Here is a 15,857-nt window from a genome sequence, read left to right on the forward strand (position 1 = left end):
TCTAGAAGAATAAGCACATAAAATAGAACATAAAAGTAAAAGACCACGAACATATATCCTCTGCATATGAATTTTGAAGGCAGATGAGAAAGAGTACATTTTATATCTTCAATTATTTAAAAAATTATTTCCTGGTAGGAAATTAGCACATAAAACTACTCTAAAAAAGGGAGCACACCGTCTCCTCAAGGTTTTAATTGAATCAACAGAAGAAACAAATCATCTTACTTCTCACAAATCCAAAGCATGGATTACAAAAGTTGCTTCATAGCTTACAACATAGTTTTATAAAGGCCCACAATTACACATGAGATAAACGATAACATCTACATAGTTTATCCACATCACATTTACAATGCAATAGGGCAGTAACGGATATATTAAAACAGTTAAATGTGTTACATTACTTCAATTATTTACAGATCACTAAATAGAATGTACTATTTATTTCTGAATCCTGGTAACCGTATAAAAATTATTCCTCTTTCCAGCTCTTTTTAAAACATCTATCACATAAGCAAAATTGTTGTATCTGTTCATTTTCTTGATTTTTCCTCTACTATTAAACCATAGTGGCACACTTGAAGCAGAAAGAAGGAAAGTAAAGCATCATTCAGTCCATCCTTAAGGAATCCGGATCCTTCATTTTATGAAGAAGGAGGATAGTTTCAAATGTTACCTAACTAGTTATACTTAGTAGAAATATCTGTGCCTTAAAAGGTATACGCTCTTTGCCTGAAATGTGGTCAACCCTATGGCCTGAGTAGTTCAACTAGTGTTAAGCTTTACACAGTATGAACAGTAAAATATAAAAACAATCTAAACTCTAGTGCATTAAAATAAGCAAAGGTATAGTATTCATGGCTTTAATACAATGCTCCTAGCTTAGAGCACAAGTGTTTTTGGTCTAAGTAGTATCTGCCAATAAATAACCTAGATATGGACTTAAAGAACATTTTATTATTACAATTTGCTCCTACAACTTACTCTAAAATTAAAAGAACAACTACCTTAAATGTTTCTCAGAAAACTGAATGTTGCTAGACTGGTTCAGTTAAACCCATTCCAGTCAAAGACTGCTTTGCTGCTTTATAGAACACCCCACATCAGAAAAGACACTTTTAAAAATCATAAAGAAAAAGGTTCACAGATAATATTTCCAATAACATTTTTATATCATTTGTTCAGAACATTCTGACTGATGAGGAGTTAAAAGTAAAGGAAGTAAAAAAAAAAAAAAAAAGTTCACTACTAAAAGACAGAAAAGCTTACTCTATTATAGTGAAATGAAAATAGCTACTTGAAGTTTTCCTAAAATAATGTCTGCCAGTAATCCTGAGGTAATTTTTATAACCATTAATTAACACCTCTAAACATTTAAAGTGATTATTCAATACCAAATAGTGAAATTCAAGCATCATAACATGCCTAAGGAATACTTAAATTAAAATATCCAGAATCTTATAGTCATCTAATCATTTGGCCAAGTGATTAAGCAATTTACCTGCTACCCCCACCACCACCACTGTGATTGTCCATGCCATATGACTGGTTTAGGTAGGAGTCCATGGATCTTTGACCCCCATAGGATCCATGGCCATAGTCACGGTCCATCCCTATAAAGAGTTTAAAAAGAAAAAAATTAAATGATGCTCACCTTTACTGGCACTCAAAAGAAGAATTTTTAGATAAATATCCTTGAATGTCAGACCTCCATAAGATCCGGGGCCATAATCACGATCCATTCCTAAAACAGAGTCAGTAACAAAAGGTCAGTAAGATATACTATCCTCTTCAGGAATCTTTGCATAAAACACAAGATATTCCTATCAATGATCTGAGATAATAATTCATCATTAACATTTAAGCTAAACTCACAGTAGACGTGGAAGGAAAAAACCTCACAAATGATAATCTACTGAATAATCAGATTTGCTAATAAAACCTATTTTTCAAAAAAACATTATCAACTAAGAAAGTTCTATATTAGAATTATTTTTAATTTAATCAACATCTATTTGACTAGGGTGCTACTTTAAGGTTCTGTATTAGCTTATTCCATAGTACATAATTAATAATAATTCCTACTCTCAAAAAAAATCATTTATTAATGTCAAGAAGAAAAACTTTGTTCTAAGTATACTTTTTTGCCATCTAGCTGCTCTCAAAAGATCTAAAAACTCAGAAGCGGCCACATTTTCAATTAGCCTAATTTAAATTTGTTCATATACTAACCGAAATAGACATTTTTAAAAAGTAAAAATCATGGAGTACGGGAACAACCTGTGGTATTACACCTATAAATAACAACTCAACAAATATTTAAATCCTCAAATACTCTGAATAGGGAACGAATGTGAATTCTAGCAATACAAAACACACACAAAACAAATTCTAATACATTAAGGGTACTAAGTATGTCTTATTACACTGCAATTCCATCTATATCCCAACCTCTGATGTAAAAAATACAACGAAAGAGGTAATAAAATAAATTTACTATGATTATAAAGATGGTATTTTTAAATCATTTAGAATGTGTCTTATAAAGTCCTTTAAAATCCTTTATTGTCACCCTCCTCAAATTTTATACACTAATAAATACAACAATATACAAAGAGCAAATACCTTAATTTACATTTTTTAAAACACTAAATTTTAATTACAACCACTTAAATATTTCTGGTCCTAATAATAATGACAACAGCAACAACTTCACAAAAATATCACTCAGAATCTTGCGACTTTAAAGCTGGAAGCAACCTAAATGATAAAATTGAATCTTCTTGCTTTATAGATTAGGGAACTACAGTCCAAAGAGATGACATTATTTTCTCAAAGTCCAATATGTATCCACCCTTCTAGCTTTATGCTGTTGCTTCTATGTGAAACACTCCCAGCTAACACCCCAAATATCTGCTTCTTAAAATATTCTCACTTTTAAGGGTGCCTGGGTGGCTCAGTCAGTTAAGTGACCGACTTCGGCTCAGGTTATGATCTCACGGTTTGTGGGTTCGAGCCCAGTGTCGAGCTCTGTGCTAAACACTTGCTCTGAGCCTGGGACCTGCTTCAGATTCTGTGTCTCCTTCTCTCTCTGCCCCTCCCCCGCTTGTGCTCTGTCTCACTCTGTCTCTCAAATATAAATAAATATAATAAAAAACAATTTTTTTTAAATCTTCTCATCTTTTAAAAGTCCATTTCAAATACTAACCCTTTTAAGATCAAATTTAATGATACCATCTCAGTTGATTATCATCTCTTCTAAATACCTAAAAGTCTATAGCTCTTATACAGTGCTTAGGATACTCTGCCTTATGTTCTGCTATTTGTGGCCTCATCCTAAATGTACACTCATCTTGTGGGCAGGGTCTGATTTCTACTAATTTTGTACATGCCCCAGAACCATTGTTCTCAAAGAATAGTCTCTTCACCACTGCGAGTTGCTAGGACCTTTTCAGGGATCCACAAGATCAAACTATTTTCATAAATAACACTGCAACATTATTTGCCTTTTTCACAGTGCTGACATTTGCACTGAAGATGCAAAAGCACTGGTGGGTAAAACTGCAGGTCCCTCACCACAAATCAAGGCAATGGCACCAAAGGATATTAGCAGTCATTGTAGTCCTTAATACTGCACACTTGCAGTAAAAAAATAATAAAAAGAGCCATCTCTACTTAAAAATGTCCTTGATGAAACAGTTAAGAATGATCAATTTTATTAAACCATGACTTTTCAGTACAATTTCTTTCTGGTAGTGTCTGTAGCACAAAAAGCAATTTTGCTGCATACCAAAGTATCACGGTTTTTGCCAGGAAAAGCCATTGTGCAAGTGCTTGGTTGTGAAATGAAATTAGCCACTTTTACAAATACTATTTTTACTAGACAGACTGAGCATTTGGCATGTTCTCAAAAATGAACAAAGTAAAACTGTCACTTAAAGGAAAACAACTAACAGCATTTGCTGCCAATGATAAAACTTGAGCTTTTCAGTGAAATTTAGAATTATATAAAACTTGTAAGTACCAATAAGCATAACAGAACACAATAAGTTTATTAATACATTTTTCATACTAAGACTTCAAATGGGGCGCATTATTTACATTTATAGCTCATCTAAATTCCAACTGTCCACATTCAAGTGTGCGGTCACATGCAGCTCATGGCTACCATATTAGACAACACAATTCTAGATTAATAAAATAGTCATTTATCGTTTTTTTTTTTTTTTTTTTTTTGAGAGAGAGAGAGAGCACAAGTGGGGGAGAAGGGTATTGGGGTGGGGGGAGAATTTTAAGTGGGCTCCACGCTCAGCAGAGAGCCCGATGTCAATTATCTGTCTTTAGAGTTGGTAATTTATTCTTATATTATCTCAGATAGAGGGCAATTTTGAAATTAAAATAAAAATTTCAAAATAAAAAGCCTTCCTCTAAACCTCATATTAAAAAATACTCTTAGAGCTAAGTTCAGTTAGATAAACAAAGCAAAAAGTTTCATATTGTTATTTCTGCGAGTTTCAATTTTGAGCTCGCAGAGGCTGCCTTCAGATACTAAATCTTTTAGTTTTTTATTCTGTGTTTTTATTTCACTATGGGGCCATAAATTACTACTATTTATTGAACACCCACCTTATGCCAGGCACTGTAGAGTACACAAAAATTAAGAAAACTACATAGCAATGATTTTGGCTTATTATTCATAGTATGGTTACTATTCAGTTAATTAAAAAGGAAAAAAGGAAAAGTCTTTATACTGTATGTAATCAGTATGATTATAGGGATATAGATTCTATAAGATGACTGCTTCTGTATAAACAACATTCTTCCAGGTTACCAAATGAACTTAGAAATCACTTTAAAAATAAAACTGGAACAGGGCGCCTGGGTGGTTCAGTCAGTTGAGCCTCCGACTTCAGCTCAGGTCATGATCTCGCGGTCCATGAATTCAATCCCCACGTCAGGCTCTGTGCTGACAGCTCAAAGCCTGGAGTCTGCTTCAGATTCTACGTCTCCCTCTCTCTCTGCACCTCCCCCGCTCGCACTCTGTCTCTCTCTCTCTCTCAAAAATAAACATCAAAATATTTTTTAAATAAATAAATAAAACTAGAAGAACATGTCTTTATTATTATTATAAAATGAAAGTAATTCACTCAAAAACCGACCTCATGTTTTAAATCAAATCTATTCTATTGCTTTAATCACTCTATAAGTTCAACAAATGTTAAAACTCAGTTACAATTAAATCATAAGGAAGGAGCTGAGGAGTAACAGGAAAAAACAACTGACTTATCAAAATAATTAACAAGCTGTGTCACACCAACTCTTGAAATAGGACCTCTGTTCACCACCTCCACACTACTAGCATTTTGATACAGGCCACCAGCATCTCAAATCTACGTTACTACAACAGCCTCCTAACTAGTTTTCCTGCTTTCACTTTTGCTTCCTTTCTGTTTATTCTGAAGAAAACAGCCAGAATAAATCTGTTAAAATGTGAATTTAAATCATGTTCAGGGTACTTGGCTGGCTCAGCTGGAAGAGCATGCCAACTTTCGATCTCAGGGTCGTGAGTTCAAGCCCCACACTGGCTGTGGAGATTACTTAAATAAATAAACTTAAATAAATAAAGTTCAATGCTCAGTAACTTCCAATGGCTTCCCATTTTGCCTGAAGTAAAAGCCAAACCCTTAAATAATCCGTAAGGCCCTATACCAGTGGCTTTGAACCAAGGACAATTTTGCCTTCCAGAGGACATCTGACAATCTCTGAAAGCACTTTTGGTTTTCACAACCAAAGGGCAGGTGCTGTTCACATCTAGTGCACAGAGGCCAAAGATGTCGCTGAACAGTCTACAATGCACAAGACATCCCCCCACAAAGAATTATCTAGTCCAAAATGTCAATACTTGTAGGGCACCTGGGTGGCTCACTTGGTTCAGTGTCTGACTCTTGATTTTGGCTCAGGTCATGATCTCACGGTTTGTGGGACTGAGCCCCACATCAGGCTCTGTGCTGACAGCGTGGAGCCTGCTTGGGATTCTCTCCCTCTTTCTCTGCCCCTTTCCCAGCTCATGCTCGCTCACTCGCTTGCTCTCAAAATAAATAAATAAACATTAAAAAAGAAGGCAACTGCTATATCTGACAAATTCTGCCCTGTATGATTTACCTATCACTTCTTAACTTCATCATCTACCATTCCTCCCGTTATCGCTCCACTCTAGGTATACTAGAGTGTTCCTAGAACACTCAGCTGTTCCTAGAACACAGTATGCACACACCCATTTTTGCACCTGCTGTTCCCTCTGCCTGGAATGCTCTTTCTCTGTATCTGCACTGCTCAATCCCTCCACTCTTTCAGGTCTTTATTTTCTATTGTCTCTTAGATATAAACAAGTTATCTTTGATTTTCAATGCCTCTGGCTACACCTCACCACTCTAACTCTGTCTTAAGACTGCTCAGCAAAAATCATCAGCTCTAGTCAAAACATTCTTAAGTCTCTCTGAAGCACAATGTACTCAGCTGTACCTTTATTCCTGCTTTCGTCTATCTCGAATGCTCTCCTTTTTTTCTCTGCTGTTTATATAAAAAGAGTTATTGTGAGGCAGGAAGGAAACATGGAATCATTGAAAATACAACTTCCTTCCAAGAAATGGTGTGGAGGAAATTTGGTACTTGACATATTTTCCAGTACCTTCTACTTCATTTCAGTCGCTGGAAAAGACAATGCTAACAATGAATTGTATTGTTGGCTTCATTTGGCTTCGTATTTGCTAAAGCCTACAGCATTCTCCCTTTAGATAGCCATGGCTTGCATCTGCACCTTCTCAAATCTGTGCTCAAAGGTCACCTTAGCAAGTCCTTCCCCAACAGACAGACAGACACACACACACACACACACACACCACCACTACCACCACCACGGCCAACATCCTCTGTGGCCTTTTTCTTCTAAGCAATTGTTACCATCTAATATACAATATGTGTTACTTCCTTATCTTGCGTATTCTCCAATTCATCCCACTAGATTGTACTCCCTACAAGGGCAAGAATATTTTCCATTTTGCTCATTGCTATATTGCCAGTTCCTAGAATAGTATCTAATACACAGCAGTCACTCAAGAAATATTTGTTAAATGAATAAAGTCAAATTACATCTCTGAAATTAAGTTCCTCATTTATGAAGTGTAGATAACCTAGACCTCAAAGTGTGTCAAATAATGATCTTTAACCAGCAATGCATTCCAAAGTCATTCACAGCACTTTTTCATCACATGCACAACCAGGGATCCCTTATTTAAAACTAAGATTCAAGAGGACTAGAGTATGACCTAAACAGATAAACTTTGGAAAAGCTCCCCAGGGGAATCTAACAATCACCCTCAGATGAAAACCACTGTTGGAACTAAAATTAAGAGAAAAAATAAAGTTCACAACATTGGTAAAACATTAATCCAAAAGGATATATGCACCCCATGTTCGCTGCAGCTTTATTTATATAATAGGAGAGGTATGGAAACAACTTAAGTGTCCACTAAAGGATGAACGGATAAAAAAGATGGGGTACACATATACGAGGAACAGGACTCAGCCATAAAAAGGAATGAAATCTTGCCATTTGCAACAACATGGATGGACCCTGAGGGCATTATGCTAAGTGAAATAAGTTACAAAGCAAGACAAATACTGTTACATGGAATCTAAACAAAACAAAACAAAACAAAACAAAACAAAACAAAACAAAACAAAACAAAACAGCCAAGCTCATAGATACAGAGAACAGGTTAGTGGTTTCTAGAGGGGAGAGAGTGCAGGTGGGCAAAGGGAATCAAAAGGTACAAAAGTCCAGTTATAAAAAAATAAGTCATGAGGGGAAAAAATAAGTCACAGGATATAATGTATAGCATGATGACTTAACTGTTAAGAGATTAAATCTTAAAAGTTCTCATTATAAGAAAAAAATTTAATTATATATGGTGATGGATGGTAACTAGAATTATTGCAGTAATCATTTTCCCAATGTCTACAGTGAATCATCATGCTGTACCCCTGAAATTAATGTAATGTTGTATGTCAATTATACTTCAATAAAAAATAAAGTGCATCTCTTAAACAAAAAGTCATCACTGTGATAGAAATTGCTAAAGTTCTTTTTGCATCACTGTACATTAAGAAAATAAACTTCTGGCCTGGTATGACTCTACATGTCAAAGTCCTACATTTAGACATTAAATCCAAATCTCTGGTAAACACTACTAGAAATTGAAGCCTTTTATCATTCCAAATGTCTCTCTTTGGTGAACGTATTAGTCCTACTCACTCCAGTTTAAAATCTTGGACTCGTTTTTATTCATCCTTCTCAATTTTCTACTCATTACTAGTCAGTCAGCCTGCAAGTTCTGTTAATTTTCTCTAGAAACATCTTACTATTTTCAAAATTACTACTGTCTTCTCCCAAGTTCAGGATCTTTAAATCCTAACACCTAAATTTATTAAATGGCTTTTTAGCTTATTTTCCAGTTTTTTCTTTTCTTTTCCTTTTTTAAGATTTTATTTTTAAGAAATCTCTACATCCAGCATGGGGCTTGAACTTACAACCCCAAGAGCAAGAGTCACATACTCTTCCAACTGAGCCAGCCAGGCACTCCTAAGTTTCCAGTTTTCAATCTACCTAAATGTGGATACAAATTAAAGTTCCTCTGGTAGTTTTATTATGACATTCTCCTGTTCAAAACTGTGTTCTTCAAGGGCAACTAGCTGGATCAGTTAGTAGAGCATGCAACTCTTGATCCTGGGGTTGTAAGTTTGAGCCCCAGGTTGGGTATAGTGATTACTCAAAAATACATTAAGAAAACAACAACAACAATCACAACAACAACCAGAGGCACGTGGATAGCTCAGTCAGTGAAGCATCCAACTCTTGATTTCAGCTCAGGTCACAATCTCAGTTTGTGAGATCAAGCCCTGCATCCAGCTCTGGGCTGACAATTCAGAGCCTGCTTGGGATTCTCTCTCTCCCTCTCTCTCTCTGCCCTTCTCCTGCTCATGCTCTCTCTCTCAAAATAAATAAACTTTAAAAAAAGGTATTCTTCAGCACTCAATATATACTACTTCCTACACACTGAGCTTTTTTAGCCCACATCAAATACAAAGTTTCTCTAAATTCTTAAAGATGATACACAGAAATTAATTGGACAGCAATTATTCTCATAAAATGGCACATAGTTTTATTTAGTACACTTGCTTCAGTTTTATTTTGTGAATATATTATATTCTGTACACAGCTGAATTTTCCTTTTCTCTGGCCATCAATATGTGTACTTCCACTCTATGGGGGTCCTTTTTTACCTCACTGAATTCTTCCACGTTCTTTTTTGGGTTATCATCCTGTCTGGCAGAACTTTAATAACTATCAAAATAACATCCAACTGTACTCTGCCTACCTCTTATGATTTTATCTAGCTCTATAGTCATAACTCTAACGTCATGCTTAAGTCAATGAACAATCAGGCTTAGGGACTCCTGGGTGGCTCAGTCGGTTGGGTGTCCAACTTCAGCTCAGGTCAAGATATCACAGTTCATGGGTTTGAGTCCCACAATGGGCTCTGTGCTGACAGCTCGGAGCCTGGAGCCTGCTTCATATTCCGTGTCTCCCTCTCTCTCTGCCCCTCCCCTGCTCATGCTCTGTCTCCCTCTCTCAAAAAGTACACATTAAAAAAAACATTTAAAAAAATAAAATAAACAATCAGGCTTCTTCATGTGCTCCTCTAGACAGCTCTTTATATACAAACACATTTAGACACTAAAACAAATGACCTCAAAAACAAGGTCAAAATGTATTACAATAAAAGCGATATAAAACCAAGACAATAATCCACTTAATCTACATTATTCAATACCAAAGCTTCTCAGTCAGCAAAAAGAACTCGACTAGTTTCTTGTAACTCATCACTCGGAATGTAGTCAAGGCCTTTTGGCATAAATTAAAGGAATCATAATTCAAACAAAACAAAAGAGTCAAACTATACTGAATAGCCCTGACTTTTTCTGATTCCCAAATTCCTTAATTAAAAAACTATACATAGTGTGACAACATTAACACTGAGCAGTGATACATTAAGAGACAAAACAATGACTGAAACAAGGTAGAACTGGCTTTTTACATTGTTACTTTATGTGCATGTAGAGAAAATCTGAAATGCATTTCTTTAACATTATTTAAGAGAAAACAAAAGAGGATACTCACCATTAAAGCCCTGATAAGTATTTCTGCAAGCAGAGTGTGTATAATCTATGAAGACACATTTAACAGAAAGAAATTAGTGCAATATTAGCAAAAATCTGAAATTACATACTCATCTATTCAAATCAAACACAATTTCTTAAAATGTCATTAACTCTATTATCTACAAAAATGGAGTGTAAATAATTACAAACATTTAATATGGAAAAACATGTATCTCTCTTCATTATCTCCCCAAGAGGCAAATCATCCAAATTACTAAAATGTAAAAATTCGCTTTAACACCTGATATACAATAATTGCCAAAAAAGGGAATCCACTACTGATTTATACAGGGAAACAAAAGGAAGGCAGATAGATTAAATTATGTATCAAAAATTGCAAAAAGGGCCATGTGAGAACTGATTGTATGTAATATGTAATTGTTTCAAAGTTAATATATTTCTTTTACCTACTCGCTCTCTAAAGTTTTCAAGATCTTATTTGAGAATGCATATACACATACATATATGTTTGCCTTCACTGTATCTATCCAGGATGTGACATCACCAAAAACCATATTGGTAATTTCCGTTAAAACGGATTTGGCAATTAAGTCCTTTAATTAATTTTACTAATAAATACTAAAAGAAAGAAAGCTGATACAGTGATCCCTTGAATGCCACAGAGTCCAGCTACACTGCATAGGATTAGATTCAGATGTATTGTTAGTCAAATTCCACTCCCAAATATAGCAGTAAAGGAGAAAAGGAAGCAAGAGAGAGGAGGAGTGTTTACTCACTGACACTGTTTATAATTTTATTACTAACGCTGGAATTGTAGGCACATGGTGACAATAAAAAGTAAGCAAACTAAGTTTTATTGTTTTTCAACTCTCTACAGAAAATGGATTCCCTTGGGGGGGGGGTGGAACCACTCCCATTGTTCCCTCCCCCCACCTGGGTAGCTTCTGCTGTACCCTGAGTGTTGGTACTATCATCAAACTTTGGTTTGAAACCACAGCAATATATTTTTAACTTTCATTCCCAGCTTCGCTACTTCAAATAAACATAGTTTTAAGGTATCTGTATCAAAATGAGTCAAAGTCCAACCAAAACAAACAAAAACACCAGAGTGTGCTACTCTTAACAGCTGGACTTCCTATTTCAAACTAATTGAAAAGGCTCCACCAAAGCGTTATCCCAGGGGCGCCTGGGTGGCTTAGCTGGTTAAGAGCCCTACTCTTGATTTCCGCTCAGGTCACGATGTCAGGCTTCGTGAGATCAAGCCCCACATCTGGCGCTGCACCGACAGCTTGGGATTTTCTCTCTCTCTCTCTCAAAATAAATAAATAAACTTTTTAAAACATGGGTTCTTTCAGCCCCCTTTCATATACTTAGATTTGGCAGCTTTAATTCTTTTTGGCATGAAATCAAATCAAAGATCAAAAGATCGTTTAGTCAGACTCATGCTGAGATCACAGTACGTTCAATGTTTCATATAATTGTTTCGGTTGGGTGAGGGGCTTACAACTAGTTAGCGAGCCGGTTTTAATTAGACACGTCTGGTTACTCAGGATTAAGACCACTTTAACCACTGAAACCCTTTTCCACGTCTCCCTAACGCTGTCGTTAACCCACTCATTTTATCTTGACACCAATTCCTATAAAAGTTGGGCAAGATTTGAAGACAAGGTGAAAACCAAATTAATTTTACTCTGGGAGCCTGTGAAAATGGTTTCAAGAACTAGCGTGAGAGACAGCTGAAAGGTATTGCTGGAATACGGTTTACTTAAACGTTAAGTCCAACGCAGGCGGCTGGGCACGGAGCTGAATTTGAAGGGCATGTGATGCCGTGCCAGAATTCTAACTTAAGTCCCATCCATACACAATCCAGAGGAAAAAAATGCTTAGGTTCACGCAGCTATTTGAAATTAGGGATTAACGACCAGGTTAATTTTGGTGGATAAACAGCTCAGTTTGCTAACCAGTAATAGCTTAGGTTTCCATTCGGCACAGAGATCTACCTATACTTGTCACTTACGGACGCCCTTTAAACTCGTCTTCAAACTAAGACGAGAAACATCACCGTGAACAAGCCTTTGGAAATTGTATCTGTTAAGAAGCAACCTGGTTGGGGATCTACTACACGGACGAGCTGGGTCGCCGCCCTGTGAGGCGAACGCGACGCGAGGCCGGGGAGGCCCCACCCGCCCCTCTGCCGGAGACCGGGGAGTTGGGAGGCGTCGGGGCAATTTCCACGCACCGGGGCCGGGGCGAGTCCGGAGCGCGAGTCCGGGGCCCGAGACCGGAGGCCGTGGCGCTCTGGGCGCGCCCTTCCCCTCACCGAGGCCGGCACGGAACTCCCAGGTCCCCGGCGGCAGCGGGCGCCGGGCGGGCGCGACAAGGCGCGCGGGTTCCCACACAGGCCGATTCCGGGCACTGGGCCCGCGGCGGGCGGGCGGCCTCCGGGCCCGCAGAACAAAGCCCACACGGCCATCTTGAGACCGTAAACAGACCCCCGGGGCGGCCACCCCGCCTCCCGCCCGCCGTGGCGACCAGCCAGAGGCGCCGCTTACCGTCTTCGAAGTCCATGGCGGAGGCTCGGGGCTCACAGCCTCGGCGACGCTGGGCTGAGCTGTGGCAGGCGGCGAGCGCCCGCGACCCGCGGTTCCACACCACCCGTCCTCGCGACCGACAGCGGCGCTACCGGCCCGGGAGCCGCAGGCCACAGCGAGGCTGAGGGGCGGGGCCGGCCGGCGCTGCCAGCCGCCGCAGCGCGGCCTGCGATTGGCTGGCGCGGGCTGGTGGGCGGGCCCTCGAGTGGGGGCGGGAAGGAGGCCCGCTGTCGCGCTCCCGAGTGCTGACCCTCTGGGAGGGGCTGAGGAGGAAGGAAGGTAGAAAGAGGAGCGTCGAAGACTGACTAGGGTCACGGGAAAGCGAACTGGGTGTTCGGGAAATTCTGGCTGCAGCCCGCCATGTTTGATCCTGGCAAGAGCGAAAGGATCTCGTTGGAATACCTCCCTCCTGCCCAAACTAATAAACCACGTGCCGACCTTTTGCTTTTTATTGGCTGGGGATGACTGTACCGAAAATGTTAACGTGTTTTTGGACTTTTTGCTGTGGAGACGCTGAAGTCCCAGACGATTTTTACTCTGTGAGCAGAGAACAGATTGCAAAATAGGAAATAATTGTGGAAATGATCCAAAACAAGCTATTACCAGTTTCTGAATTTTAAGGTCCAAAATGAAAGTGCTGTAAAAGTTCAAAACCAGGGATGATTTGTGGCAGAAGTCCTCCAGAACCTGACGAATGACCATGCACAAATATCCACACACCTTGGCGTTGTATTATCACTACTTGGGAAGTAGTGTTGAGGAAGTGGGCAAAATTATTCATCCCACAGGTCAATATGGAAAAAGACAACTATTCATTCTGACCTGGAGGAGTTTGAACTCCAGGTTTAATTTTTTTTTTTTCTGTTAGTAGAGGAAATAGTGTCAACAACGAGTTGATCGCAGGATAGGAAACCATGAATCAAAACCATTTGCTCTTCTTTGAGGTCCAACCAGTTTCTGGAACCAGTTCCAAGAAGGCAGCTTGTGGAAATAGGGCTGGGGGAAAAACTCACAGATATACTATGTGTATTACCATAGCCCCAAACCTGGACAGGGCATTGTTTCTTCTTCATCACTTTCCTTCTCCACCCTGATTGATTCACCCATTCTCCACCCTTGTTTTCTTTTTTTCCCCCATCCTATACATGTTTCCTAGTCACCTGAGCTGAACATGTTGAAAACTGAACTCATAATTTCCCTCCCCAAACCTGCTCATCCTCCTTTATTCTTTCATCTCTGTTAGTGGTGTCGTGAGCAACCACCCACTAATCCTAGCCGGAAGCCTGCCGGATTCATCTAGTCAAGGCACAGCCCTCTCCCATTCTCTCACGCCAGTTCATACTGAAGTCTTTCATCTGCTTATTACCTCTTAAAGTTTCTTAAACTTGTTCCCTTCTCTCCATTCCCACCGCACTACCTGCAGTACCTAACTACTCTCATTCTCTCTCTCCCAAACTGTTGCTGTATCTTCCTAAATAATTTCTCTGCCCTTTGGCCTTGATTTCTCAGGCTTCTCCGGGCTGCGGTGTTCTAAACACTAATCCAAACATCTCATCATGCGTCTCTATCATGGATTAGATCAAGGCAAAGCTACGTAACCTAGAGCACGTGCGTCCGGATCTGGCCACTGCCTGACCTGCCATCTTCCTACATTTCTCCTTCCTCCTCTCTCCTACACTCTCTCCCTTTTGTGGATCAGTTTTAAGCCGCTTCCCCAATCATCCCTATGCTTCTTCATGCCACTAAACTTTTACTTATGCTTTTGTCTCTGCTTGTGATACCACCCAGTTAACCCTACCCATTCTCAAAACATAGCTCAGGATTTACTTCCTCTAAGAAACACACCCACATCCCATCCCGGCACCCTAGGCCAGTACTTCTCAAATATTAACGTGTATATGATTCGCCTAGCAATCTCATTAAAACTCACATGCACACTCAGTCAGACTGGGTTGGAGCCAGAGTCTGCATTCCTCACAGGTTTCCAGAAGATGCTGCTGCTGCTGCTGCTGCTGCTGCTGCTGCTGCTGCTGAAACCATACTTGGAGTAGCAAGGCCCTGAGCTAACCTGTTACCGCACTATCTCCCCTGCAGTAAATACTCTGTTTGGCTTTATGTCTACCCACATTCGAAGCCCTTTGAGATTAGAATCAAGACTTCTTTGTATCCTAAGTGCTGAGCACATATATTTGCTAAGTAAAACTGAACTCTCTTGACTTTTTTTTTTTTTAAGGGTAGACTTAATATTTTATTGCCACTTATATAATCAGATGGCAATTGGGTATACACTCTTCATACTTGATCTTTCCTTTTGGTAAATAAAAAAATTTACAAGTTTTCAACAGCCAATGGCTGGTTATGTTTTCAGAAAACATAATTAGATTAATTCATTAATGGTAGCTTCAAGTTTTTCCTTACTAGCTCCAGAAAGTTCACCCACCTTTTGTCCTTTTTTAAAAAACTGGAAGGTTGGCATGCATTTTGACTTCAAGCTCTGAAGCAACATCCCAACAGTCATCCACATCTGCTTCAAGGAACGCCATGTTGGAATACTTGTCAGAGAAGGAATGAAAGAAAGGCTTAATCGTTTTGCAAGGCCCACACCACATGGCTGAAAAGTCAACTACTACAAGTTTTTCCCCTGCACTGTTCAAGGCTTCCTGAAAAGCATACTTGCTCTCAATCTGCTTCACCATTTTGGTGGTTAGGGTCTGACAAGCGGCTGTGAGGACCATGTAAGTGGATCCTAAGTGCTGGACAGAGCTCTCTCTTGACATTTTTAACTTTTTATTTTTCTTGGTATCATGGCAAAGGAGTGGTTTGTAACCCGTGGTACTCAGGCATGAGTGTAAGGAAATACGTATTGGGTCACACACACACACACACACACACGCCCTTCTTTCTCTCCTAAAAGAGAAAATTACCAATCATGGAACTCCTAACTCAAGAAGAAAACTGGCCTCAGCACAAATGCCTGGAGAGCCAGAATACATAGATATCTTCTCCCTTTCCTTCCTCTTT

General features: G+C 39.1%; 1 protein-coding gene and 1 pseudogene across 4 annotated transcripts in view; both read right to left on the minus strand.

Annotated features, from left to right (window-relative positions):
• The window catches only part of ZNF326 (zinc finger protein 326), a 36,784-nt gene extending 23,852 nt beyond the window's left edge, over positions 1 to 12,932 (minus strand). Inside the window, exons 1-4 of one of the 4 annotated variants that reach the window (XM_047083628.1) lie at positions 12,798 to 12,932; positions 10,244 to 10,288; positions 1,712 to 1,747; positions 1,505 to 1,616 (exon numbers count right to left, since the gene is read on the minus strand). In XM_047083628.1, the coding sequence (XP_046939584.1) occupies positions 1,505 to 1,616; positions 1,712 to 1,747; positions 10,244 to 10,288; positions 12,798 to 12,813 (209 nt within the window). In that variant the 5' untranslated portion in view covers positions 12,814 to 12,932. Of the gene's footprint in view, positions 1 to 1,504; positions 1,617 to 1,657; positions 1,748 to 10,243; positions 10,289 to 12,797 lie in introns of those variants that run through there. The other 3 variants (XM_047083629.1, XM_047083630.1, XM_047083631.1) reach the window with 3 other exon arrangements.
• A 2,218-nt stretch (positions 12,933 to 15,150) lies between these two features.
• LOC124514613 (thioredoxin-like) lies at positions 15,151 to 15,532 on the minus strand (annotated as a pseudogene).
• Positions 15,533 to 15,857: the final 325 nt, after the last annotated feature.

The sequence above is a fragment of the Lynx rufus genome, unplaced genomic scaffold (genome assembly GCF_022079265.1).
Source record: "Lynx rufus isolate CCGP_SWC_20201006 ecotype Redwood Valley unplaced genomic scaffold, mLynRuf1.p SCAF_2, whole genome shotgun sequence".
Lineage (NCBI taxonomy): Eukaryota > Metazoa > Chordata > Mammalia > Carnivora > Felidae > Lynx > Lynx rufus.